The sequence below is a fragment of the Camarhynchus parvulus genome, chromosome 5 (genome assembly GCF_901933205.1).
Source record: "Camarhynchus parvulus chromosome 5, STF_HiC, whole genome shotgun sequence".
Taxonomy (NCBI): domain Eukaryota; kingdom Metazoa; phylum Chordata; class Aves; order Passeriformes; family Thraupidae; genus Camarhynchus; species Camarhynchus parvulus.
Genome location: NC_044575.1, coordinates 32,546,181 through 32,573,576, shown reverse-complemented (window position 1 = coordinate 32,573,576; position 27,396 = coordinate 32,546,181). Strand labels below are relative to the sequence as shown.

Sequence of the window (27,396 nt, the reverse complement as noted above, 5' to 3'; positions counted from 1 at the left end):
TTTAGAACCCAGTGCTGTTGAAAAGCTGCATCCTGCCTTCTTATGTACAGAATAAAAACAGCATCAGAAGAATGATAAGAATGATAAGAAATTGCTACACGTATGTGGATCCTGAGAATCCAATAAGGTCAAAATTCAATAAAGCTTTTGATCACTTCCAAGTCCCATGACAATTCACATTTCTCAGACATACAATCAGATATCTTAATGAACTTGAGCCTATGCCTAAAATACCATCTCAGTGTATACAAGCACAGTTCTGCATAAGGAATTCTCCATGGAAAAATACTAAGGAAACCATAAGCCATGTCTGACCAATACTGAATATACCTAGTGAGGTTTAGTGGGTGACTGAATTAAGAGTCAAATATTCAAAATTGGTATAAAAAGCATCTTTACTGAACTTATAAAAAAGGAAAATGCATATAATTTGAGACCATTAAACAAATTACATTACCAATAGTGATAAGAACTCAGTAGAATGTTTGCCAAATACCTTGCTTGTCCACAAAGTATTCATTGAAAAATATACCAACCAAGTATTACAGAGGCAACCATTTAATGAAAGTCAATGTAAAAATCGCAATTATTTTTCCAACTGCTCTTTTCCCTGCCAATTTCCCAAAATGCATTAAGGAAAAGGATTCCATCAATCACTTTTCAGTCTCATTCTCAGGTTCACTGTCTCCACTATCACTGTCTCTTCCAGGGTGTTCTGGCATTTTTCGATGTTCATCAATTTCATCCACATTCAATTCTCCTTCCTTCATCATTTCTTCCACTACTTCACTTTCTTCTGCTGCATCTTCCTGCATGCCCTGAACTTCACCTTCTGCTTCAGTCTCTCCAGTTGGTGTCGGTTCTGGTTCTTCAATCATGGCAGGTGGGGGCAGTAAATGCTAGATGATTGAAAAAGGAAGGATTTTAAGATTTTACACTTTAGCTTGAACTGCTCATCTCATATTTAGAATTTTGCATTAGATAACAAATTAACAACAAACACTTAAAATTTAGAAGTCATAATGATTTGTAAGCAATTCACACCTATATATAAAAAGAATTAGCATAATGGTCACAACATAGTCATCTTAGATACATTTTTTTTTAAGAGGGTGTAAAAAATCTCAGGACTTCCAATTTAAGGACAGAAAACACATTTCATTGTCTCAAACACTCAGACAAGTAATAGGGTTATGGTAAATCCCTACTTGGAGCAATATGCGTATTTCTACCCAAATCTCGTCTGTCACCATTTCAAACTCCAAGATATGTTTAACTTGGTTTTTGATGCCTTCAACAGGCCTGTCTTTAACAACTCATATCCATAATTTCCCCTGGCAGCATCTTATAAAATAGTATGTGAATGTTATCTGTACTTACACAATTCGAGTTTCACTAACAGTTAAACAATGCTTAAATATTTTCACACAATACTTCTGAAAATGTAATTTCATGTATTCACAGTGTTCTGCTTACCAAAGAAATAGTTTGTAAAACCTTATAGGCTGGAATCATAGCCAAGTAACACAAGTGGACAAAAAATACCAGGAATACATTGAGCTGATGAGTATGGATGAATGCTATACAACTGGAGGCTGAACAGAAGCACTCACACTTCTTGCAGCCTGACATTATTCAATGACATGATGGATATTTCTTTAGAATACTTTGGATCATTTTAATGAAATGCAATCTTGAAAAACTTGACCATTTGTTTTGCTCAAAAAGCAACTTTGTATCACATGACAAATGAGGTGCTTAATTACAGTGACGTTTTACTTTCAATTAGATGACACTAATATTAAAAAATTGCATAGGCAAATCTACAAATCAATTATGATTACCAGCAGAGATATAAAAACTATTTTCTATAGACCTTGAAGTTATCAGACTGGTCTCTATATCCATCTGTACACAGGAAAGTGTAGTTCCCAACCAAAGATCACCAACTATATTAGACAAACTAGCTTCAAAGCAATTCTTGTCAGGTGCTTATAGGACTGGTTTTCTAAAAAAACAGTGTGGATTTACTTCACTACTATAAAAAAAATTACAGTAAGAAGAAATTCTAGTAGTGTCCTCTTTGTATATCCCCTTTTTTATAGCACACAGGTAATTACAGCATTTCTTCAAAATAGTGAGAAGTATCCTCTCTGTTCAGACAGCCTGGAAAAGGATTTTTCTGGGTAACAAAACACTTCAAATTTGGCTGAAGATTTCTCTCAAAAATAAAAATAAAATCCAGAAGTTACTGGGTAAGAACTGCAGAGAAAAATAAATTTTCGGAAAGTCTGACATTCAGTTAGTTTTGGGTTCTGATCTCTGCTGATTACACTGTTCCATATTAGATGAAACATGGAAGAAAAAAAGGAAGAGGATGTGACAGAGACATCCCTGCACTAAAAAACAGGACCTAGATCTCTTAGACTATCTGTTCAAGGACAGTCATGTTCACATTCTGTTCCCACAGTCAGCTAATACAGAGAAAGCAATGTCCTTTTACATCAATTTTGTCCACTTTCAGAAATCTTTCAGAAGAGCAAAAACCAGTAAGGGAAATTCAGAGTACCAGGAAAGAATAAATTATAGGTAATACAATATATAGGTGTTATATAATATATGAGAATAATAGAAAGATGTAGGTAATATAAAGATGACAGGTAATATAAAGATGACAGACCCTAGACACTGTGTGAAAGCTGATGCAGTTAAGGGGGAGCATTTAAGACCATTCCCTTTTGGTTTAACTACTTCTAGGCTTTACAGCTCCAAGTATGCTAAAGGCAGCTTTCTGCTCAGCACACTATCTAAGCTACCTCAATTCTCCACTCACTTACATGAGACTACTAAGACTTTCTGATGGGTTCTGAATTCTGCTTCAGGGATTAAACAGTGACAAAACTAGGTACAGAAGTGTCTACAACTGCTTCCAACCCCATGCAATTCTCATTGATGTTGAAATATGGCTGAAAAAAATTGCTCCAGAACAAAAAACACTACAGTTGCAAACCAATCTGGATAACAGGGAGATTCAACAGGATCAAAATGGTTTCAAGACATGATCTGATGTTTCCCTTACAAAACATTACTACATCATGCACTGGTGTTATAATCCAACTAGCTGAAATCCCACACTTACCTGAAATGTAAGACACAAGTCTCCCTCAAATTAGCACCAGACAAGCTAGTTCTTTAGTATTAATGAACAGCATTTTTGGCCCAGACAAAGCCATCAATGCACTTGTCATCAATTACTGATAGGTTTGGGTCCTTAAACTGGGGCTTTAACTACTAGAAGATATAACTTTTGCTACAGCAACATTTTACAGGACCTTAATATTCTTTCAGTCACGAACACTTCTTGAATTTTAAATATAACAGAAACAGACTCAAATCTCAACAGTTTTCATGCCATTTACAAAAAAATTATTTATTTTAAATGCATTCCAAAACAGAAGTTCCTTACCTGTTGATGGTGGCGTGTACTCTGTATCATGTGCATATACATATTGTACACAAAGTTAGCCATTTGAGGCATGTTCTTAATAACATGTATTTGGTGAGCTGGTCTTTCTCCATTCTAAGGAAGGGGAAAAACATTGACATTCAGCAAATAAAGCAAAACAACCACAATTCAGAGGTTATTTAACTATATTAGAAGTCAAAAGCCCCAAGAAATTAAATAATGCTTTTCAAAGAAAAAAAAGAATTGGTGAATTCTTTGGAAAGTTAGGAAGCATAGGTCTTACATTTTGGGGAACTGGACCAATCATGATACTGCAGCCTGAAGAAGAAACTTCAAAAGGAGCGGCTGGATTCTGTCCATGAAGTACATTTTGGACTCGAGTAATTTAATATATTAAAGGCACAAATTGTTTATGATCAGATTAGGATTTAGCCTCTTGCCTGTCACAGCCCAGCTCCTTGCTCACACTCACTGACCACGCTTGTTGCATTCTTGTTGCACAGTTGATCTGAAAGTTTCAACTGAAAGGGCTCCCTCCCAAACTTGTCAACAGCATTTAAGACCAGAGAAGGAGCTGTAACCAAGTTTTGGGTGCATGCAGGCATCCCTTCTCAAAGCTTCAGAAAGCAGAGCAGATATGCTCCTTTGTGTCTTCATTTAGCATCCTGCTGTGTGCCCTGTGCTTAGATTCTCAACACGAACCTTTCCCCTAAAGATCTAGTGCAGTATTACAAATTAGGTTTTTGTACTTATGAACCTATCTCAGCAAAACTTATGAACCTATCTCAGCAAAACTCTCATGATATTGAAACCAATTTTAAGAGAAAAAAAATTGTAATCCTGAGTTACTCGGTTACATGTAATTTTACCTATTTAAGTGAGAAATTAGTATCTTTATGTAGCTTCACTTGAGAAATAACATAATTTTGTTTCATAACAAGACCAAAAACATGTAAGAACTAAAAAACTATTTTGCTCACAAAAAGAAGAATACTAAATCATTCAGACAGGCAGAATTCAGGAAAAAGCAGGCACAACAGCTACTGATAATTAAATTATACTGATAATTAACTTTTGTGGAAACATCTGGTGTGTATCATGACAAAAGATAACTCCAAGGAGTTATTTGTAGACTCACAGAATCATTAAGGTTGGAAAAGACCTCTAGTATCAACAAAATCCAATCATCAAGTGGCACTGAGAGTTCACCACTAAACCATACCCTCAACTGCCACATCCACACCTTTTTTTAAATACTTCCAGGGATGGTGATTCCATCATTTCCCTGGGCATCTTGGTCCAAAGCCAAGAAGCAGATGCACCAGTCTAGCAGAGAAAACAGTTTCACCTCTTTCACCACTCAAAAAAAGTGTGCAAACACAAACACCCATTACAGATACCAAAATCCAGCGCAGCTGCTCCTACCTGTCTTGCCGTTGGAAAACATTCTGCGGGAACAATATGGAGGTGAAGTGGTCGAGCTGTGAGTTGGCTGAAAGCTGGAGTTAGCTCAAAACAGTTCTGAAATAGTGATACCCTTGCAAAGATATAAAGTCCAAGTCTGGCTCTTGACATGGCAACGACTAATCGTCGGACATCCCTTCAGAAAATAAAATCCAATGTTATTTTCTACTGATGACACACTTGCAATAAAAATAAGTAGACATACACAGGAGTCTTAATTAAAAGAAATATAAAATCACCTGCCCAAGTACTATCTTGTCTTTAGTTTTTTCCCCTACACATTGTTCCAGTAACTAGCAAATCCTAGTACCATTATACAGAAACATAAATATATTGGTTCAATGTACCAATACCACTATGAAAAAACCACCCTCTACCGTTTTCCTGCACCTCAAAAGTTGAGAGTAAACATTGAGAAGAAAATCCCAATAGCATTTCTTTATCTAAACAAGAAAAGATGAATTTGATAACTCATCTATCTACCTAAGATTAGACAAACCAAAAGTGAAAACATTTAAAACTACACACAATAATGCAACTTATGCAACGATCAAACACTTCCGATGCAAAATAAAATCTTCATTACAGGAAAGGATCTATGAGAAAATTTAAGCCTGCATTTGCTCAACAGTACTACAGTCCTATCATTCTACTAGGGTGAAACCAAGAACAGCCCATCTGCAGCAATATAAACTAATTATAGGGTAAGAGCCATTACCAAAGGATAAAGTATTTGAGAAGAGGGTACCAGACAGTTATAAAATTAAGTCTGTCTGAACTTCATTATATACACAGCATTAGCATAGAACTTAATTTCTACCACACACTCATACAATAGGATTTTTCGTATAATGTAATATAAACATTTCTGTATCTGATACAGAGTACAAGTACTGCTATGGCATCACAGGAAGATGTTCTTACATACCTAAGGTGGCCTACAGCTTTGGTACGCACTAGGGAAAGCAGAATGTAATCGTTCTGCTGGCCTTGAAACCTGTCCACAGTTGTTACCTAGAGAATCAAAAAATAAGGAAAAAACTCTATAGGTTAATCCTTGCCATTTCAATTAAAACATGACACCAAAATTTTAACATTGACTTTGGACTGAGATTGCAGTAAACACAAAGAGAAAATTCTTTAACTGATTTAGCTGGCCTCTAACAAAAAGCCTGGGTTTTTTTCTGGAATACCTTGGGAGGAGCTTTTGTCTCTGACTGTATACTGTTTCTTTTACTTCTTTTTGTTTAAATTTGGACAGAGAAGTGAGGTGCTAATACCAAAAGATTATGGAAAGCCATTAGCTTTGTACAATAGTTTTAACCTGCAGAATTAGCACCAGATATTTATAACTATATTCTTTATGTGTTTCTTCAGATTCATGATCATACATTCTATCAAATAATTTCTACCTTGGGTGGATCTTTCTAATGATGCGATTTTGGGGAATGATGTTATTTTTTATCATTTGTGATAAAAAATACAAATTATAAAAAAAGAGTTATTCTGTCCCACACAGCCTATAGTCTTTTCGCCTTCATCAACTTCACTCTGTCAAATTATCAACAGGCAAAAACAAGGGCACTAATCTATGAAATTCCATAGAATATAGGTTCATAAATACGCGATTAAAGACAAAATACTTCCACAGATACCTGTATAAGTATAGCTTAAATTAACCTGATTTGCCATATGACAATTTGAAAACCAGAAATTGACAACTGACAATATGACAATAGAAAAATATGACAACGGAAACCAGAACTACTGCAATGACTGATACATTTTCAAAGTCACCTTGTTTGGCCTTCCAATCAGAGGATTGTTTCCACATCGCTGATTAATGACATCACGGATCAGGTGTTTCTGTCCATTATATGTTGTCAGGATACTTATCCTGTCTGCAGGATAACCAAGCAGGCACATATACATGAAGACTGCCACAACATACTCTGCCTCACCAAGATTCTGAAGATTAAAGTAAGAGAAAAAAAATGACAAAAAAAGACAAAAAAAGGGTTACTCATCTTGTAACGTTACAAAGAATAACACCTGTGACATTGTCTGGTATTTAGAAAAATATTTTAGTGCTGAGAGAAATGTCCCTAGATCTGATGATTGTTTGCTCACTTCAGACAAGCCACTTTGAAAGAATGAAAGAACCACAAGTAGGTTTAATACCTTCAGTCTCATTCCTTTTCAGACAACTGTTAAAAATATCTACATCAATATTATTGTTAGTCATTGATTGAAACTTCACAATATTTACTCAGAAAAGATGCAATGACTCACTCCCCAGTAAACTGAAAGTAAGAACTAGTTGCACTAGTATAAATAAAGTCCTTTTAAGTATTAATTAGGAGACAGACCTCTGGACTATCAAATCCAGTTATTTCCACTGCAGGCCATCCTATTCAATTACAAATTACCAGCTGTTATTTTGTATATTGTAACTTTCTCTCTCTGTCATTACTTTATGAGCCTGTCCCAAAGTACCACTCTTCTGGCTATAGGAAGCTTTGTTCTATTTCAAGACTGATGTTATTCATAGGCTATTTAAATCCATTTTCTGTCAATAAAAATTATCTTTCAGGTTAAAAAGTTGTTCTCAAATGGTGACATTTACTCCTGCTCTATTTATACAAGGAATTTTATCCCCACTTGGCGTATGTTTGAATAGGCTGGACATACCAGCCTCATTTATTTTTTCTTACTAAGTGGGCTCTGCATTACTTGGAAAATGCAGTTGCCAGGCATATCAAACACCTGTGGGTGTAAAGCTATTCTACAAATTTTAATCCCCTTTAACTCTGGAAAGAAAAGCCCAAATTCACAAAGAGAATTATACATGACAATAATCTCTCATCTCATGAAAAACCTTGAATGCCACCAACATACTCTGCTAAATATCTTTCAATTATTAAGATCACCAAAAAAAAAAAAAAAGTAATGGTAGGAAGTATTAGAAGAGTGTGCACATGAGAGTATTGATATAATAAGAAGTGTGTTCTATGTCTTCATGGCAGTGTTCTTAATCTTCTTTAGCCAAAGAGTGGTTTAAAGCAGTGCTCACACTCTCAATTATGAGGCACTCCTTTCAGCTGTTTGTGTTCCACTGGACAACTTTTTACTACTTGCATGTTAGAGTTTCAAAAACAAAACCAAAATAGTATCTCCAAGCAATTCTGTCCTCAATCTAGCAATGGGATAAAGTGGATTATGATTAACCTTTGCTTTCTTCTCTAGTAGCACACTAATTTATACTGAAAAAGTATTGAGAAGAACCCAAGCAAAACCTACGAATATGTTTCATACCTTTTTAAAAACAGAGATTCACATGTGTCTCACTGATCTTCAGAGGGAAAAATGAACATGAATATTATCATCATAAAGTATATTGTTTGCTTTCCATAATATTAAGCGAAATACAAGGTGTTAACTCCATGTTTGAATTAAACTCCTTAACTTGCACATCACTCCAGCTCCAATTTTTCCAAAGTCCAAGTTTGCTATTTTACGCACCATAGTTTGTTTCACCGGTTTTTAAAACAAGAAAAATAAAACTACTGAAAATATAAGTATCTCATTACAAGCATAAAATGTTTTCTTAATTTAAGAGAAATAGAGACTGTTGATGATGGCTTAATTCCAAAATTTAGTTGTGAGTTTAGAAATTCCAAAATTAAGGTTTTTGGCAATTTACTTCACCCTCAATGTCCCTACACCTCTTATGTATATTACTAGCAGTACTGTTTTATTTTTTAATGAATGGGCATTTTAGCATTCCTACCTATAGAATAAATAACACAGTGACTCTTCAAACTCAGGTAGGAGCAACCAAGCAAACTTCAATTCTTTGTGTTCAGGGGAAGTGCTATAGTTTTTCCACTATCATTGTACAGCTGAATTACAATGGATTTTAATTTGCCTTAGGTCAAAATTACATTTTGTAATGAATTACACCAAGTCTCATCCCTCCCTTAACAATGAGAAAACAAAGTAATTCACTGAGCAAAAGCTCCAACACCATATTTTCATTTTCAACATTCAAATTTCATTAAGAGGAGGAAAAAATCATACATATGACTCAATTATCAGAGAACATGAACTGAATGTCAGTTTACTGTTTTTGATAGTCTGTCTTCATTGCAGATCTAACAAGCACTCTTCAAGTTAATTAATAACACATGTAGTACTTCCCTTACCTGATAGAAATAAGGATTGGGTTCAGACTCTCCTACACCGTTGAAGTCTTCTACATTTATAAGCTGGAAGTCATACAAAAAGCCAGCATTGGCTGTTCTGAACTCTGGCAGAAGCTGCACGTGAGGCAGGTTACCCAGGTTCTTGTAGCGCCAGTTGTAGAGGTTACACAAACTGTTCAAAACCACACAGAAACAAAGCACACAGAGTGAGCTACAGCAGGCTCTTCTACTCATCCAAGAGAATTTACATGCATATGAGATCAGAGCTTCTGTAGGTTTTCAGTGAAAAGAGTAATTCTGCTAGGCAGCCTGTACATATATAAATGAACACACCCGAACAATCTATCCAGCAACATTATTTTTAGGTCGTGATTCTGTTTTGTTCTCTCTCACTGAAAACTTCAGATGTCATGTCAATGTGGCACACTTGGGTTTAAGTCTGTTCCTCCCGATCAAGCTACAGATTTTGCGAGAATTCTAGCGAAAACTTTCATGGGTAACAAAACTTAAGGAATATTAGTCCTTCTTTACAAAACAGAAGGAATAAGGAAAGTAGTACTTTCTGCGTTAACTGCGGTAAAGCTTCTTACAGTAAAAAGAAATTGATTTCCTTATTTATTTTGTGTATTGCCTAGTATTAACACGAGACATGAATGGAAACAAACAAAATCTACCTAATTCTGAATGATTCCTGATATTTCTAGGGACAGTAATACTAACAAAATGCCTCATTCACAAATGCCAAATAATATCCAGACAAGATTAAGAAGCAGATAGCTCATAGGGAAACTACCTGTGATCACAAAAGACAAAGCATAGGAAGTAATTTCTTGATCAAGAAATTACTTGCAAAGCTAAGAACTTTTGCTCTCTTATCACTAAGAAGTTCACTAAGATTTTGAAAAATAAACTTCATTCACCAGCACATTCAGATAAAATCTTCATTTTAAAAATCATATTGAACTGTCATTCATAAGACTAGAAAATAATATTCCAGATTCCAAACGTTTCCTACGTGAAAAAATTGAAGTTATCCTTTATATTGCTGACTACACTTTATGCCTAAAATAAAGATTTAGAACTAAACTTAGAGTAGCAAGATTTTATATGGAGTAATTTTCTCTTATTTGGTGCTATTTTTCCTTCTTAACATGACACAAATATGCAATGTACACAATCAATAAATCTGGTATTTAAATTACCACAGTGAAATGACAAATACATAGATAAAAAAGAAAAGCTATTACACTACAGAGTCGCAGCATCTCCTGTATAAGAACAAAAAACCTTTTTTATAATAAGAACAACCTGAATGTGCCCAATCTCTGGATGCATCTCTCCTGAAATACTACAGAAAAACAGTCTTTTACAGTCTTTAAGGGAATTATTATATATTCAATGTTAAATAAATCAGATTTTTATTTAACTTTGAATATACTAAATGTTAGTTTAGCAAAGAAAGATTATGCAGTTTCATTTGTAAAAAACACTGAACACTTAAGACGAGTAAGTACCTTTAAATATAATTTTCATTAAAGTATTCATGCAACAGCGGAGTACTACTATATAACAATAACAATGAAGAAATAATCTGATTGCATTTCAGAGAAGTAAAATCTGCCTTCCTAGTCTAAGCTAAAATTAATGGAACCAAATTCCAGTTTTGCAAACTCCTGTCCTAACAATAAAAACCAGCTTCCCTAGGTGTGTGCGCTCTTCTCATTTTTAACTTGTTACTTTCTTACAAGCTAGACAAAGGATTTCTTGCCTTACCTTGCTCTAGCTCTTCCTTGTGCATCCAAGTCAACAGTTGGCACTCCAACACGAACAAACCGTGTAAAAAGCGACTGTTCCATGTTGGAGTACTTCTGAAAAGCCATGTTCTTAATAACTGGTGGCAACTGATGATGGTCACCAATCATAATCCACCGCTTCAAACGACTGAATCCATCCTGGGGGTTCTAGAATTGAACAGTTACACCATTGCAACCATTACAATATAATCAAGGCACTCAACACAGTAAGAGTGAGATTGTCTGCCTTTGTCTTAGCCCTTCAACATTTGTTTTTAAGCTACACTGAACTTCAGTCTTTTTAAAGACTGCTAGCTTCCATCCAATCAGAGAGTAGAACTGTAAATAAAGTCTCTTTTCTTATAAAACAAGTATCTTTATCTACTAAAATTAGCAGAGAAATATCAGAATAAAGATCCTATTATATTGCTTTAAAGGCCAAAACCCCTGACTACTTCATAGTAATAGCAGTTAACCCAGAACTGTCCCCTGAACTTTATTTTTGGATTCTGAGGTCGTGAATATGAAGCATCTGAAACAGGTTTTAGTGTTCAGATGTCTGAAGCAACACTGAACCTGCCTTTCAAGTGTCTCTGTAGTTCATGCTTACTTCTGTAATTCTCAAATAGCCTCTTCCATGACCAGGATGTGCCCCTAACTAATTCCCATCTTGGCTCTTGGACTGAATGCTCTTCACAATTAGCATCCTGGAGACTTCCAGCTGTCAGATCCTCATTACACACTCCTGTGATAATTCCCTTTCCTCATGGGAACACTATTTGAGACAGAGCATAAAGCTCCTTTTCCTGCCACTTGAAGTGGAAGAGCACTGAAGCAGTTTCTGATCAGACAGCAAGGAAAGAAAACTGAACTCTGGACTGTCCAATCCCTCAAGCCTGAAAATGCCTTAGAAAGAGGATGGAAATAATTTTTATTAGCAAGAATAAAAAAACCCCACAAAAACCCAAAGCTTACTGTCTTTTTTTTACTCACTCCCAGAAGTTTCTTCTTTGCAGATGATGAAACATTCTATATAGTTTTCTGTATGTATCAGCCATTTAAATCTTGGACAAAGATGCCCCCCAAAATTCTGTTTTTAAAAATTTCTGAATGAATTGCAAATAAAGAAATCAAGTACTGCCACTCTGGAAGGCTAGATCCTTAGGTTTTGTTAAAATTAAAACCCACTCAATTTTCAAGGACTATATGGATGCCTCACATAAATAAACTCACGGAATATCCCCCATAATATGCCTCTATGGTGAAATGGTCTAATGATACAAACTCTTCAGTTTCGGCATTGCTCACATATAATTATTTTCCCTCACCTGCCAGATGCAGCTGGTTATTCAACGCTCATTTAAATATTTGAAAAAAATAAGATGCTTACTTCATTGCATAAAATAATTTCATAATTAAAAATCAAATCAGTCAAATCAATGTGAAAGGTCTTACTAGCAAATATCAGTTCTGGGTTACTTTCTGCACATGATATTTTTAATATTCAATACTGTTCAAGAGCACAGAGACTTTTTTATCTTTTTAAGATCTTTTATGTTTCAAGTCTAACCTGCAACAGGAGAGGTATAAAGGTTTCTATCTCCAGAATCTGAGCAGACTCTTCCATTAAGATGTTGTCATACTGAGAAAAAAAAAGTACAGAGATATCCATAAACACAGTAACACAATCAAATGCATTTATTCAGCCTACCAAAATAAATTATCTATTACTTGTTCAGATTTTGCCAGGTGGGACAGTTACAGCAAGATTTCACCTTATAGGCAAAATAACAGCATTACCAAAGAGGTGAAGTCCTACTACACCAATGGCAGATCTCTCTGTACCTGTCAGGGCTTATACATAGAAGGAATCCATGACAGAATTACATTACACGCTTCCTATATGCCATAACCACAAGAGAAAAGTTTTCTGCAGCGGAGCAAACTAATTTGGTATCTCTGCACTGAAGCTGAAGAGGAGCCATTTTGTGATCCGATACAGTACATGATCGGTGCAAAATAATACTGAAAGAAGTACTGGTGACTGGCTTTTCTCAGAATAAAAGACTGCACTAAATTAATAGTTATAGTTACCACTGCAGAGTGAAACAGCATTACATCATAGTTCTTTTTCCTCAAATTGTTAATTTTTTAGGTAAACAAAGGTGTAACAGCCACGTTTTTCTACCCAGTTCTGCCTCTATTTTATTAATCCTATCACTGCTGTTTATCATGTAATATGGCAAAACTGACTTTTTTAAAAAAGCATTATTTACCATTTTTTGTATATACAGTAACTTAAAAGTGATTTAATCTTTTACTGACAGAAGTTATATTTTTCTTCAGTAAAATAAAAAAATTGAAACATACAGGTAAAAAAACACAACTCTGAATAATCTAACTGCCTAGATTTGGGGCAGATAAAAAGATTCGTATGGGGTGGGGAATAGGGGAGAACCAACACCAAAATCAAGCACTACAGTAGCAGTAGTATAGTCATTACTTTGAAACCTAATTCAACCAGGTCCCGTCGTTTCAGAGCAGCATGAGTACAAGTCATGGCAATGATTTTTGCTTCTTTCACCAACAGGTATTTGGATCTATCCAGGCCACTGCGGAGAAGCTCAAATGCTCTGAATTCCTATGGAGGACAAAAGAAAAGTCTTGAAAGTCAGAATAGGAAAAAATATCACTTAAAAAATTAATCCACTCAAACTATGTGACCGCCTTCTTGATATAATTAAACAAGAACATTCTGAGGGTATGTACTGTTAACAATCGCATCTGAATAATTTATTGTGGTTTCTAGGCTTAGCGTATTTTGAAAAACAATCTTGTAAAAACTATGAAAGAAGTTTTCCAACCTGTATGTACATATAAATTTACAGAAAAATATTCAAGTAATTCTGGGGAACCCTCTCAGAATCCCCCAAATTTTTTTTTTACTGTATCTTCTTGTTTCCTACTTTACTGCATCATAACATGACATCAAATTCAGTAGCAGAAAGACCATTACAGTTAATATAATCAAATGATCACAAGTCACCTTTATCCTAATTTTTAATGGCCTCTAAAGCAATTCTGGCAAAACCAGAAGATAATCTGTTACTTTTAGGTTATCTGATTAAAGGCAACTCACTGTAAATACAAAGACCCTGTGAGGATCAGAGGAGCAGTGCTAGGTGTACCAATCCTTGTAACTTCATCAGTGAAAACGGATGCAGAATGACTGTTTCCCACAATCCAACTAAAAGAGACCCTTGCCCCTAGTGTGTGACATATCTATTCTACCCAAAGGTGGAAATTCTCCCCTTGCAAGGTAATGAAGCTGCCTAGACATGTATATTTCTTCTAGGATGTAGGGAAAATGAGAATTTTGGAGTTGTGTAATTTTTCTACAAGATTAGCCAGATTCACTTGCCTTTTAACAGTTACATGTCTTACCTCAAGCTGAGTGAATATTTTCTTAATATGTCTAAAACACCCTTCAGCAATTTCCATATCTTCTTCATATGATTTGCCTTTGAAAACTGGTTGAGGAGCATTTGCAAAATACTGGTGAAAAGGAAAGAAACTGGAGACGTCTGCAACATCTGGTGATTTTCCACCTTTAACCTTCACTTTACTGATATACTCCTCCCAACGAGACATAACCTACGACAAAGCAAGGTGGGTTTATATCATAAGGTATTTGGCAATATAAAGGCTTGCAGCATAGCATTAAAAAAATTATCACAGAAGTAATGTATGTCTTAGGTAGCATTTGACCTTGTGTCAGAATAACATTTTTGAAGTTGTGGTGGGTTGAGCTTGGCTGGCTGCTAGACTCCCATCCAGTTTCTCTCACTCTCCCTCTTCAACAGGGCAGTGGGAGAAATTAAGACAGAAAAGCTTTTGGGTTGAGATAAAAGCTGGGAGATTGCTTAGCAAGTAGCATCACAGACAAAACAAAGAAAATTAATTTCATTTATTGCAAATTAAAAACAGAGCAAGATGATGAGCAACAAAGACAAAACCAAAACCATCTTTCTTCTCCACTCCCTCTTTGTTCCCAAGCTTAATTTCATTGTCAATTTTTTTACTTCCTCCCTACCCTGAGCAATACAGAAATAATGGTGCTGTCATTCAAGTTCACAACACCACATCTCTGCCACCCCTTCCTATTCACACTTCTTCCCTGCTCCAGCATGGGATTCTGACATGCTACCTCTTCCTTCAGGATACATCCACCTGCTCAGCATGGGGAACTCTATGGGCTGCAGTGTCGGTATCTGCCCTGCCACAGCCTCTCCACTGCAGGTGCTGCAGGTGGAAAACCTGCTTTACCATGGCTGTCTCCACAAGCTATGGGGAACCTGTGCTCTGATGCCTGGAGCACCTCCTGCCCCCTCATTTTCTTCTGTCCTGGGTATATGGGGTTGTTTCTCACACCTCCCTCTCCGCCCTCAGCTGCTGCTGGTTTTTGACCTCTTCTCAAAGAGGTTTTCACAGTGGCACCCCCAGTTTCACTGTGGATTCAGCTTTGGTCAGCAGTGGGTCTGCTCGAGCTGGCTGGGTCCTGCACAGGGCAGCCCCTGGCCTCTTCTCCAAGGTCATTCCTACAGCCACCTGCTACCAAAACCTTGCCACATAAACCCAATACAGAAGTAAACTTCTTTATTATCTCCACTTACACTACTGTGATTGAAATACCAAGTGGGATTCATTTAGGAGGAAACTGAACCAGAAGATGACCTCTAGCAGTGCTCCTTGCACTCTTCATCTAATGTCAATTTAATGTTAAGGTCCACACTAAAGCTAGCCCAGAGTAACTTCTGTAAAAACATACACAAGTAAGTGCATTCAGTCCTAAGTACCAGTCTGTAAACCTCCTTATGCAACACTAATTGCAAATGTAGACCACATCACTGAAAAATACATGGAGGAGAAATGAGGGACATGCAACATACCATTTTGTACACTGTACATTTGATTTCACATTGGCATTTAATGCTATAAACGCCTCCTCTATCAGGACCACCAAGTAGCTGCTCTAATGCTTGTCCAAAAGATAAAGCAGCCCACAGATTTTTCTATCTGAAGGAGAAGCTTCAGGTTAGAATCTTTGCCAGCATTCATGAAGGGCAGCAATGACTTGGTGAGTCAGCAGGCAGGATTTAAAACAATAGCAACACAAGCAAGTCATGCTGCAATTTTAACTTTAGCTCTTACTGTATTGTGAATCATCAAGGAAAATGCTTTTTGCTTTTACTCTCGACTCTGAAAAATTCATTGCAAGTTTTACACAGTGTTTCGTAACATATTTAGGTCATACAGTCTCTGCAAAAGTATTTCAGTCCTTACTTGGTATAAGAAAAAGTGGCCAGCTGTTTCACAAGTGTAAGATACATCTCCTGGGACTCCAAGACTCTCTTGTAATCGCCCAACTTCTCGCAGAAGTTCAAGTCTTCGAGCCAGCACATAATTGACTCTTCCATACCTACAAAACAGATTACATATAACATATGTAATACATAATAATAATTTTTATTAAACTCAAAATAGTATCCCAGTATCACAATGAGAGATCACAGAAAACCCCAGCACCCTGCCAAAACACTGTCACAACTACAACCCTGTTCCAAAACCTAAGAATTTGTTACATGCTGACTATTTTTATCAGTAGAGCCCTAACAATTCACACAGCTAAGCTAATGAGAAATAAAGTTCTCAGAGTAGTGCAGCCCACCTTCAAATATATTCCTCAACCTTTACCCCTCCCTTTTGAACTGCCAGAACTCATAGTGCTTGCACAAATATCCCACAGGTCTGGAGTTACCTTGAGAAAGTGTGAAAACAGATAACATAGTGTCAGAAAGAAAATTCCTTTTAATGATGAATGCTACAATTCAAGGAATATACTAAACTATGGATACTACTAAATAAATATCTGCTATGGCATCATTCTGTAAGCTTTTGGCTATCAAATTTCTGGAATAATTTGACTACGTCAAAGTATTCAATTTAAAAGGACAAAAATCACAAGGTATTTATTTCACTAAATACTGAACTATGTATATGTGGGCAGCTTCTAGTGACTATATATAATTTTTACTACAGCTTTTGAAGTCAAAGTATTGCTATGATAATCCAGTACTGGACAGTTCAGATATTTCCAGTGCACGACCATTATACCCCGCTTACACTCATGAATGTGTGTAATCCGACTGACGTCAATTGGACTAATGCACAACAAACATACAAATATTTAGAAGAACAGGTTCTTAAGTCTTTGTACTGACACGGAGTTCATAGCTTTCCTTACATATGTACGCTTCAAAATGTGTTATCAATTAAATAAGCCACTTTGATGTTAAGCAAAGTTCAAGAAGAATTTAAAGCAGAAAGTTTAATTTCATGTTTATTAATGCAAAAATCACCATGACAGCAGAAGTGATACCATATTTGAACAAAAAAACTGTAGCTCTAAAAATCCACCTCATCATTTTAATTTCTCTCACAGATTAATTGTACGGAAGGTATAAGGGCCAAAAAATATATATAATTATCTATTATTCAAGCAGTTGATTTTGTGAAAAAGGAACTGACTGTCTTTAGATGCTCAAGGGAGCACAGCTTCTGTACAGAGAAAGAACCAAAATTACTAAACCTGGTACTGGAAAATAGTGCAGTCTGTGTTACTGGGATTGAATAATATAAGAAGGGTAAAACTTGTCCACCCCAGCTCCTTCATATGGGAGGCAGAGTGGATTCAACAGAGACATCTTGCTGCCATGTTTATACAAGGGAGTTTATCATTAGCATCTCCTTCCTCACCTGCTGAAATCTTTCTCTGTCTCTAATTCCTCTTCTCCGTGACCCAGACGCAGAAGGTGACGCTCATCAATGTCTAATGCCATGATTTTTTCGAACAGCTGGTTCAAAGCCTAAAGATTGACAAGAACAGGAGAAAAGGTAGATTTTAGAAGTTCAGAGGCACTTGCAGGGGAAAATGGAGGAATTACTTGTAAGTAAGTAAGTAAGTAAGAGATTTTGCCTATTTTAGTATAAATGAAACAAACAAAAATAATTTTGTTTTGACAAAACAAAGTTAATACTGAAACTCCTAATCTTGACAACAAGGAAATTAGCCTATTAACACCCTTTTATTTGCATACTTTATACAACAATTACATTTGATTTTACAATTTCAAAATTTAATTCTATCATATAGTTAACTTAGTTGATAAAGCTATCAATTTACAAAACTGTCTCACAAACACCAATTTTTGTATGATGACATTAAACAATTTAACTTTTACTGTACATGAGAGAAGTATGATCTGGTACTGACTGTCAGGTACTGGGACTCTATCCCATTTTGGATAACTGAATTTTGCTTAACTAAACTTCTAGGTGTGCTACATCTTCTACCTTAAACTCTTCAGTTCTCTAGTGGCTTACTATCAACTAACTCGTTTATTTCAAAGGAGCAAGTTTGTAAGCACTGGATCATCAAGTTTTGAAAATAAGAATAAACACAAACAAGCTCCACTTGCAGCTGCAAATGACGTAAACATCTTAAAGTGCAGCATCAAAGCATGGGTAATGTACCCTGCTGAGATACAGTTAATTTCCCAGGGTACAATTTCAAGTTAATGTCTTCATTAAAGTCTGGTCTAGTAAGAAGTCTTCTATCTGCCTCAAAGTATTTCCTTCTTTTTCTCCTCAATGGACATGTTCTCAATCCTTTCTCCCAACTGTCGCTCTCTTGCCACCCATTGCAGACTGGCCTGTATTATTCCAGGCTATAAATCCTCACTAAAATGATACTTTTTCAAAAATACTTTCTTATTTTTGACCTCCAACCAATTAAACACATTGAAAACTTCAGACAAATACTTTAGAACTACACACCTGAAATTCAAAAATTTAATTTCTCGTTATCAAACTGGCAAAACTGCACGTAAGTTGACTCAAGTTTCCATTGTTAGGAGACAAATGCAATTCCCAAACTACTGATCTCAATACCTACTGCTCTTCTACGCTGAAATTACAGGAAAATTCCACACATGATTGACACTTTACCTGATTAGAGTGGGTAACTATTAGAGTTCGTTGTTCTGGGAAATTATGATAAAGATTGGATATTATCTGGACTGCTACATCAGTTTTTCCAGTACCAGGTGGACCCACTACCTAAAATCAAACACACACACACACACAAAAATAAAACCAAACAAAAATCAATACACAATTTATCAGAATACTTCAAAATAAAGAAAAACAGAGTTGGCTGGGGAAGAAAAAAACCCAGAACAATCTCACTAGACACTGACATTACACATTGCTCCCTGGCTCTGGAGTACTTTCAGACCAAATACAACATATTATAAAAGATTCCTTTAGACTATTTTGGCAGATTCCTGACTAAAAGGAATACGGTAATCCAGCACAGGAAGTACTATAAGAAAACAGATGTTCTCAGAGAAAAAAGGCAGTTTAGCCTCAGAACAGGCTTTACAGGGGGGAAACAGTAAAAAGAGAATCAAGACACACAGTTGAAAAACAATAAGGTGAAACAGACATAAAGAATAGGAAAAATTTTAAAAAAGAGAGAGTTCATTCCTTCTATTTACTCAGAAATCTACAACTGATGATACAGACATATAATAACAATTAATGTTTTCATAGGCTCAATTCTACAAACACTCCAAAACTGACACCTCAGACATTTTAAAGGTATCCAAGTATTATAAAGAAAGCATCTCAAAATAATTTTTGCATGATTAAGAAGCACAGCATAGCAGTTTTCATAAGTGTCTAAACATAAAATTACAAATTGCTATGAAATAATTCCTGCTTTATTTAAAGACTCTCCAACCACTTCAAAAGCAAATTCAATTGCTGTGGAAAGCCTTCAGCAACTGAAACACAAGATTCAGAGATGTGTTGCTCTATGATTTTGTGAGGATTGGAGCATGTTGAGCCTCTGAAAGTTAATTTTTCATATGCTTAAACTATTAATAGAAATTACCTCAGCAAGGCTACAGAAAGGGGCATTACTAGGATTTCACTGAATGTACCTAAGGCCAGAATTAAATAAGAGTATAGAATCCTTAAAAACATCCTTACCATAGTTAGTCCAGGCTGCATTCCTGCACGGATGGCTTCAATCTGAGTATGGGTAAATTGAATAGTATTGCTGTAACAAAGCAAAACGAGACCAGATAATTGATAGATTTTGCCAACAATTTTGATAAAAGCAATTGTTTTAACAAGTTTTATTTCAATTAATTGTTTGTATCTTTCCTGAACTACACATTTGCAAACTTTTGCACAAATTAAATCAGCATTACAATTATCTTTTTATAGATACAAGACTCTTGAAATTTCTGAGCAAGACCGTAAATCATGCTGTCCATGTGACAACAAACTCCACCTAAAAGCCTGTTTGTCTTTAGTCATTATTTGCAGAGAATGTTATAAAATTATTTAGGAATTACTTTCCTAATATTCAAATTCCTCAGACAAAAACCACTAAAGACTGTATTTCTCACTGTTCTTCAAGGGACTCTTTTCATAGATGGGGGACAATAAAATAAATTTTTCACAGATGGGGGACAATTTTGATTCAAATATAAAACAAACAAGTCTCATTTCTGAAAATGGACTGCTATGCATGTGCTATAATTTGAAAATAAGTTCCCATCCCTTTTTTACCGTTTTGGTTGATTATATGGATATGGTCCTCTGTTTGGGATAACATGAGGCTCTACAATCAGTGTTTTAGCTTCTTCAGGGTTTTCTTCACTTCCATCCTCTTTTCTTTTCGTTCCTTTACCTTCCTTCATTGGGAAAGTTATCCTGCAACGCATAATTTAAAGTTACAGTTCACTATGACATAGACTGTCTCAGAAGGTGATAAAGATTTTTTTCTCACCATTAAGACAAACTTTCATACAACAGGGAAACAACTGCTGCAAATGACAAAGTTTCAAGGAGAATAAAGAAAAGAAATGACAAGTGAATTGATGAAGCTGATTAAACAAAAAGTGTGTCAAAAGCACTCTTTTCATAACTGGAAAAGCCAGGAGCAGTGCTGAGAGCCAGCTGGAAGAACACTGAAGACAAGAAGCTCATAAGTGAAAATGAAAGGGACATGAGAACAGCTATCACAGAACATAAGCTATGTCAGTGTTCCAAACTATTCCAACAGATGAAGGTTTTTATCCTCCAATTTCAAATTTTTATAGCCTTCTATATATATTAGCAAGTTTCTCTAATTCAGAAACAAATCACAGGTGAAGAAATCCCAATGCCCATCCAAAATGCAGACACCTATAAAAATAATAATCTCTTACAGGACAAATGTAGCAGTAGGAAGAGCAACAGCTCTTCGTAAAGAGCAGTATCTCTCTTAAATAGGAACTGAAACTGAACAACAGGTCATTGAGGAAAACTGACTGTGAGATCTTTTCCTGATACCTTCAGACTATTTTTATATCATTATATAGTGTTAGTGCCTTCTCCACACAAATTCTCCATGCAGTGTTTCCAAAAAAAGCTCGGGAGATTAACTCCCTGCTTTTCAAGATTCAATTTAGTCACGATAAAAGCTGACTGCTGCAGGGGAAAGGTGTCTTTTCCCCCCACATATTTATTCCTTCACAAGGAAAAGATGTAGTTTTTCCAGCTGAAGGAACTGTTCTCCAATACTATGCACTGTGAAATTCAGTTGTCAAAATTCAAGGAAGTGCACCAGGAGAGGCAGAATTGTCAAGTCTAAAAATGTTGGACAATAGCACCACTAAAACAAAACGAGTAAATCTCATTTACCTGCCAACGGCATCCTATTTCAGAAATCATTTCTAAAAATAAGCATGATGGGATTTCAGACTTAATCCTTTATGTTGATTGAACGGTGTTTCCAAAAGCTCAAATTTTAACTGGTGTTGAAATTGCTGTTCTTAGCTTGTTGTAATGAGACATGTAAGGAGACTATGTAATTAAAATTCTCTAGTCTGATCTTGAGGAGGCTAGATACGATAATACAGAAGAGAGTACTATGTGTCTTGATTCTATCTCATACTTTTGTTTTTTGCATATATTCTGTAGGCTGATCTACAAGCACTGCTCTGATGCATTTTTGTACAGAAGAGAACACAAGCTGGTCCTGTGTCTTGCTGTGGTACAGTTAACTCTATCATGTAACTATCTAAATCTTACATATCTAAATATAATCTAAACATATCGCCATCTTTTTTTAAAAGAAAGAGCATCTCCTTTCAACCCCTGAACATAACGCCACCTGAAAACACATTTCAGCAAGAATATCAAGAAGTACTTGAAATATTGAGATCACCTGAAGGGGGGTACATGCAGATCTGGATTGTCAACAGTGACTTTAACATTGTACCCAGGAAAGCTAGCTTTTAAATGATCAATGGACAGGAAAGTGTCATTAAAATCCAGAGTTGCAATCTGATTGGGCATTTTTGAATAGTGTGCACTACTTGGGTCTCCATATCCAAGAATGATGTCATGTAGCCAGTCAGGAACCACACAATCTGTGTTCATCAGGTTCCTAATAGTCTCCAGAAGAGCCTATAAATAAGAAAAGCCAGAAAAAATAGGATTGAAGAGACTGACATTTTACCAAGTAAAAATCATACTGAAGATCAATCAAATCTGTTTTAAGATTATAGAATAGAACTCTTTAATTGACAGTGTTTGGTTAGATTGAGTCAATATAGGACAGTGTACATATGCAACAAAACATCAGTATCAAAGCACGGGATTCTTAAACTAAGAATAAAATAAGAGGTAGTAAAGATGACCATAATCATCAGTAAAGTTTTCATCCCAGAACATTCACAGCAAGGGAAAAACACATAGAAGATCCCCATGCAGTTTAAGGTTTCCTCTTACATGCCTATAAACTTCACCCTTGCAGTCAGCTTAAAGCCTCCCTTCAAGCATTTGCTCTTCACCCACTAATTAATTTATCTAATCATCTGCGATTATGTAAGTTTTCTCTCCTATCCCCTCTTGTGAAAATACCAATGCTCCAGACCCCAGATTTGCACACAAGGTGTGCTTTTTAACTAAGAGGTAGCTGAATCTTAGCCTTCCTGTTAAAAGGCTACTACTTCTGTGGCAAGTAGCCCTTTAACAGGAAGGCTAAAAATTCTATAAGAACCATCTCACTTGAAACATGGCATTTGCTCACCATGTATCTGCACTGACTTCCAGACCCCCTGACTTCCTATGCCACCAAACATGGACACAAATGAATGGCAAACACAGAGCATCAGCTGTCCACACCAGAATACAATACAGAACCTTCAAATGCCAAACTTGTAAAAGAACAGCCAGTCAAATCAAAGTACAGAATTTTATTCAGATAGTCTACATTTATATATCCACCTCCAAAGGGTAGGATTTTACTTTCCTGCTTATATTGTACCATTCAAAGAGTCAAGTAATGTGATCACCGTCCCTGCTTAGTCAACCTCTATTAAGGTCCTGATTCCTCCCCAGTACTCAGCGTGGGTGAGACCACATCTGGAGGGCTCTGGCCAGTGCTGGGCTCCTCAGGACAGCAGACACAGACATAGTGGAATGGGTCTAGCAAAGAGCCACTAAGATGAGTAAGGGATTGGAGAATCTATTGTTTGGCAAGCTGAGAGAGCTGGGATTGTTCATCCTCAAGAATACAAAACTCAAGGAGCATTGGAGAATTTGACTGATTTGTATTAAAAAAAAATGCAGTGGGAGGAAGTAAGGTCAATGGAATGAGAGTCCACTCAGTAGTGCCCTGTGAAAGGAAAAGGGGCAATGGACATGAATTATGGGAAATTCCACTTAAATACACCAAAATATTTTTACTGTACAGGTAATGCAACACTGGAACAGGTTGTCTAGACTGGCTATGTAGTTTCCATCACTGGACATATCCAATTCCCACTACATAGCCACAAGATCTTGAACAAATTGCTCTAGCTGACTCTGCTTTAAGCAGGTCTTGGACTAAATCAACTCCTAAGGTCCCTCTAACCTTAACCATTCTTTGAATATGTTTCTTCCAGTCACAATCATGCTGTGGATTCTGTGACAGACTTGCAAAGCTACAAAGTTGAAGGCATCTTACACGTCTGAAGCCTGAATTACTTCAAGGATATATGGATGGACAAGTCCCATTTTAAATAAGAATTTTTATATTTTTGTTGCAAATATAGAACAAGTACTCCTGGCTCAAACAAATATTAAGCACAGCATAATATGTTTGTGCTAAGAAAAACACAAAGAAATCAGACAATGTCACATTTTCAGGTAGTATTTCTAAACCCAGTGATCAGTTTCTAAGAGGAAGCAAGAAATATGTTCCTAGCAGCAAATGTGGTGTTTCTACATCACAAAAACTTTGCTTCAGCTTTTCAAAAAGTAATTTATATGCATGTAAAAATAGTAACATTCATTCCTGTAAGAACTAACACTGCTGACCAATTGTAGTGACACCGTGGTGTCACCTCCAGCAAACACACTGTATTTGCACTTTCTCTGCTGTCTCATCTGCTTAATTTACAAGGACTGTACAAGAGCTCCCTTGTCTTCTCTCCTACAAGCTCAGCTTTAAACTTCAAGCTGCCTTCCATCTGCTGCATACACTGTCTACACTAATCACAGCATCATCTTGTTTTCTTTTCTCCAGCTGAAGTTAGAAAGGTTTGCAAATGACATGGAATGCACATACCTAAACTGGTAGCAATGTGATAAATGTGGAAATGCCTTAGAATGCCTGGAAAAATGAAGGTATGAGACTTTCATAAATGCCAGCATAAAATGGCTTGCATTGGGATTTGCCTGTAAATTAGCTGCAAGAACACAGCACAAATGATGGCACCACAATGGTCCATGCAGATTGCAAGCTGCTGCTTCACACCAGAGCTATCTTTCTAGATAGAGAAAGGAAAAAAAAAAAGTCCAAGTCCTCCTGCCTACTTGTTAATCCATTTACACAGAACTTGCTACAGAATCCCTCAAAATGAAAATCACTTCAATTCTGCAGTGTATGATTTTAAGGCACCAAAAGAAATGTAGTTTTTCATTCATGCTGCTTTTCCAAAATGGAAAACTCAAGGAACATTAATGACTCAGAGGTCTAAAAAGCAAAGAAACTGAGTAAGAAATATTTTGAGGTGTATAAAATTATGCACCCTCACAGTGAAGGTGGCCTACAGCACTTTGTGCTACAGTACGAATTTGCCCAGCAGGTGAAGGGAAGTGGCTCCTTCCTTTCTGCTCAGCACTGTTGAGGCTGAATCATATAGTAGTTTTTGCTGAAAGGAACTTTTAAAACTCATCTAGTCCACCCCCCTGCAATAAGCAGGTACATCATCAAGCAGACCAGGTTTCTCAAGAGCCCTGTCCAACCTGACCTTTAAAATTTCCAGGGATGGGGCATCTACCACCTCTGGGCAACCTGTTCCAGCATTTCACCACCCTCATCATGAAATATTTTTCTTATATCTGGTCTGCATCTACCATCTTTTAGTTATTAAACAATCCCCCTTGTACTACCACTATAAGAAAGTTAGTCCTGATCTTTCTTATAAGCCCCCTTCCTGAAAGGGTGCAGTCAGATCTCCCTGAAACCTTCTCTTCTCCAGACTAAACAACTCCAACTCAGGCTTGCCCCGCAGAAGAGGTGCTCCATCCCTCTGACCTAAGAGCTAAGAGGCAAGTATCTTACCTTGAAATTGTTTTCTTTTGGTTTTCTTCTCATTATTATATTAAATGTCTCATAGACATCTTCTGCTCCATTTTGGATTGTGTTGGTCATGTCCTGCTGATACTGGTTTGGGTCCAGAAATACTCTGTATGTTCTGCAATCACCTTTAAGTCTTGGTTTTGGTTCAGGTCCTGCCCATAATGTAACAGCAATATTAGAATTTGACTCAGTGCTAAAAGCAAATTATCATTCAAATAAGTGATCCATAATTGTTCCTCAAATGAAATTCAGACAAGTTCATATGATGAAACTAATTTCTGCATAGCTATGGATACATTTTCACTGCATTATTCTAATAGTTTTTGAACAGAATCTCTTTTACTCCTTAACTCAATACTGGATTTATTTAATTAAGATAGCTACATTAGATTTTACCAGAGGAAACTAGTTAACTTTTCACAGGCTGAAACTGGTTTGTTTTTTCCACGTATGTAACTAATTCAAGAGAGAAAAATTATCAATTAGGCTGTTAAATATAAAAAAACAGAGACAGAAAGATAAATCTCTTGAACAAGTTTTGGGATATCATACCTTCTTCAATGACACGCCCCTTCTCATCCAACATGCCCTGAATTTCACAGCCTCTGACATACACCAGGCCAGTCTGCTCCACGAAAGGCTGTCTCCTGTCAAACTTGGTGCCGTAGGGCTGCATGGGACGCACCGTGATCAGGAAGCAGACGTCATGCTTGCGCAGACCTGAGCCCCAGAAGGAACAGGCAGGGATTTGATTGAATGGCACTGTCCTCATCAACTCCTTAACATGTATATAAAAGAACGCCCTCAAATTTCTTTTAAATAAAATCCCACCTGTATATATTTTGTTTTGCTTAAAATATGCCTTGAACTTAAGAGAATACAAAACCATAGGACACTGTGATATAATAGATATAAAAAGTAGAAGTTGAATGCTTTTTTCATAAGAAACAACATTATTTCAAGATTATTCTTCTCCCAGTAATCTTACTCCAGTTATTTTTACCTAGTTATTTTCAATCATCCCTAAAGAAGTGTAGCATTAACATCTTATTCTCATTGCTTCCCTCTCGACAAACCTCCAGTTCCTTTCTTTTTTCTACAACAAGTGCAGTGCCTAGAACTGGGCACAAAACCCTAAACCAAGTTACTTTAGTTATTTAGAGTAAAAGGTCACTTAACCAAGTTACTTGTTTACTGTAATATTCCGGTTTATAAATTCCAATATAACTTGAGATTTTGTCTTTTTCCCTCAGTACTAACACAATGTTGGGGAATCACATTCACTTGTTAGCAATGACGACCTCTGATCTTTCTGTTCTGCAGAGGTACTGCCTGGTAAGTTATTCCCCCAGCGTGTATTTGTACAGTGACTTGTTCTTGCTTAATCATCCCTGTTGAAATACATCCTACTTGTAAAATGCTGCTTCTCCAATTTGCTAACATAATTCTGAACACTAAATTTTCTCTCCAGTACACCTCCAGAGTCTCAGAGATCTAAGACACCTTCAAATTTCAGAAAACATGCTGTATTTTTCATGAGACAAATAATTCCTCATTAAGCACCAGATACTGTTCCACAGAAGGCAGTTTCATCAAGATCCTGTTAAGTCAGGCAATGATTTATGAATTCTTCATCTCAGTTTTGATTTAGTTAAAATATGATTTTTTACAAATCATAGAGGCTGTTTTAGTATTTAAAAAGCTAGGTGCATCACG

At 36.3% G+C, this 27,396-nt stretch overlaps 1 protein-coding gene across 1 annotated transcript in view; it reads right to left on the bottom strand.

Moving 5' to 3' along the window:
• Nucleotides 1-377: 377 nt before the first annotated feature.
• AQR (aquarius intron-binding spliceosomal factor) overlaps nt 378-27,396 on the bottom strand; it is a 46,642-nt gene continuing 19,623 nt past the window's right edge. Inside the window, exons 18-35 of the mRNA XM_030949368.1 lie at nt 26,233-26,400; nt 25,663-25,832; nt 22,273-22,514; nt 20,631-20,774; nt 20,043-20,112; nt 18,996-19,106; nt 17,745-17,854; nt 16,272-16,407; nt 14,373-14,582; nt 13,432-13,569; nt 12,499-12,570; nt 10,909-11,096; nt 9,136-9,307; nt 6,728-6,898; nt 5,859-5,944; nt 4,892-5,066; nt 3,467-3,580; nt 378-899 (exon numbers count right to left, since the gene is read on the bottom strand). Coding sequence (XP_030805228.1) covers nt 654-899; nt 3,467-3,580; nt 4,892-5,066; nt 5,859-5,944; nt 6,728-6,898; nt 9,136-9,307; nt 10,909-11,096; nt 12,499-12,570; nt 13,432-13,569; nt 14,373-14,582; nt 16,272-16,407; nt 17,745-17,854; nt 18,996-19,106; nt 20,043-20,112; nt 20,631-20,774; nt 22,273-22,514; nt 25,663-25,832; nt 26,233-26,400 — 2,723 coding nt within the window. The 3' untranslated portion in view covers nt 378-653. The remainder of the gene's footprint in view (nt 900-3,466; nt 3,581-4,891; nt 5,067-5,858; nt 5,945-6,727; nt 6,899-9,135; nt 9,308-10,908; nt 11,097-12,498; nt 12,571-13,431; nt 13,570-14,372; nt 14,583-16,271; nt 16,408-17,744; nt 17,855-18,995; nt 19,107-20,042; nt 20,113-20,630; nt 20,775-22,272; nt 22,515-25,662; nt 25,833-26,232; nt 26,401-27,396) is intronic.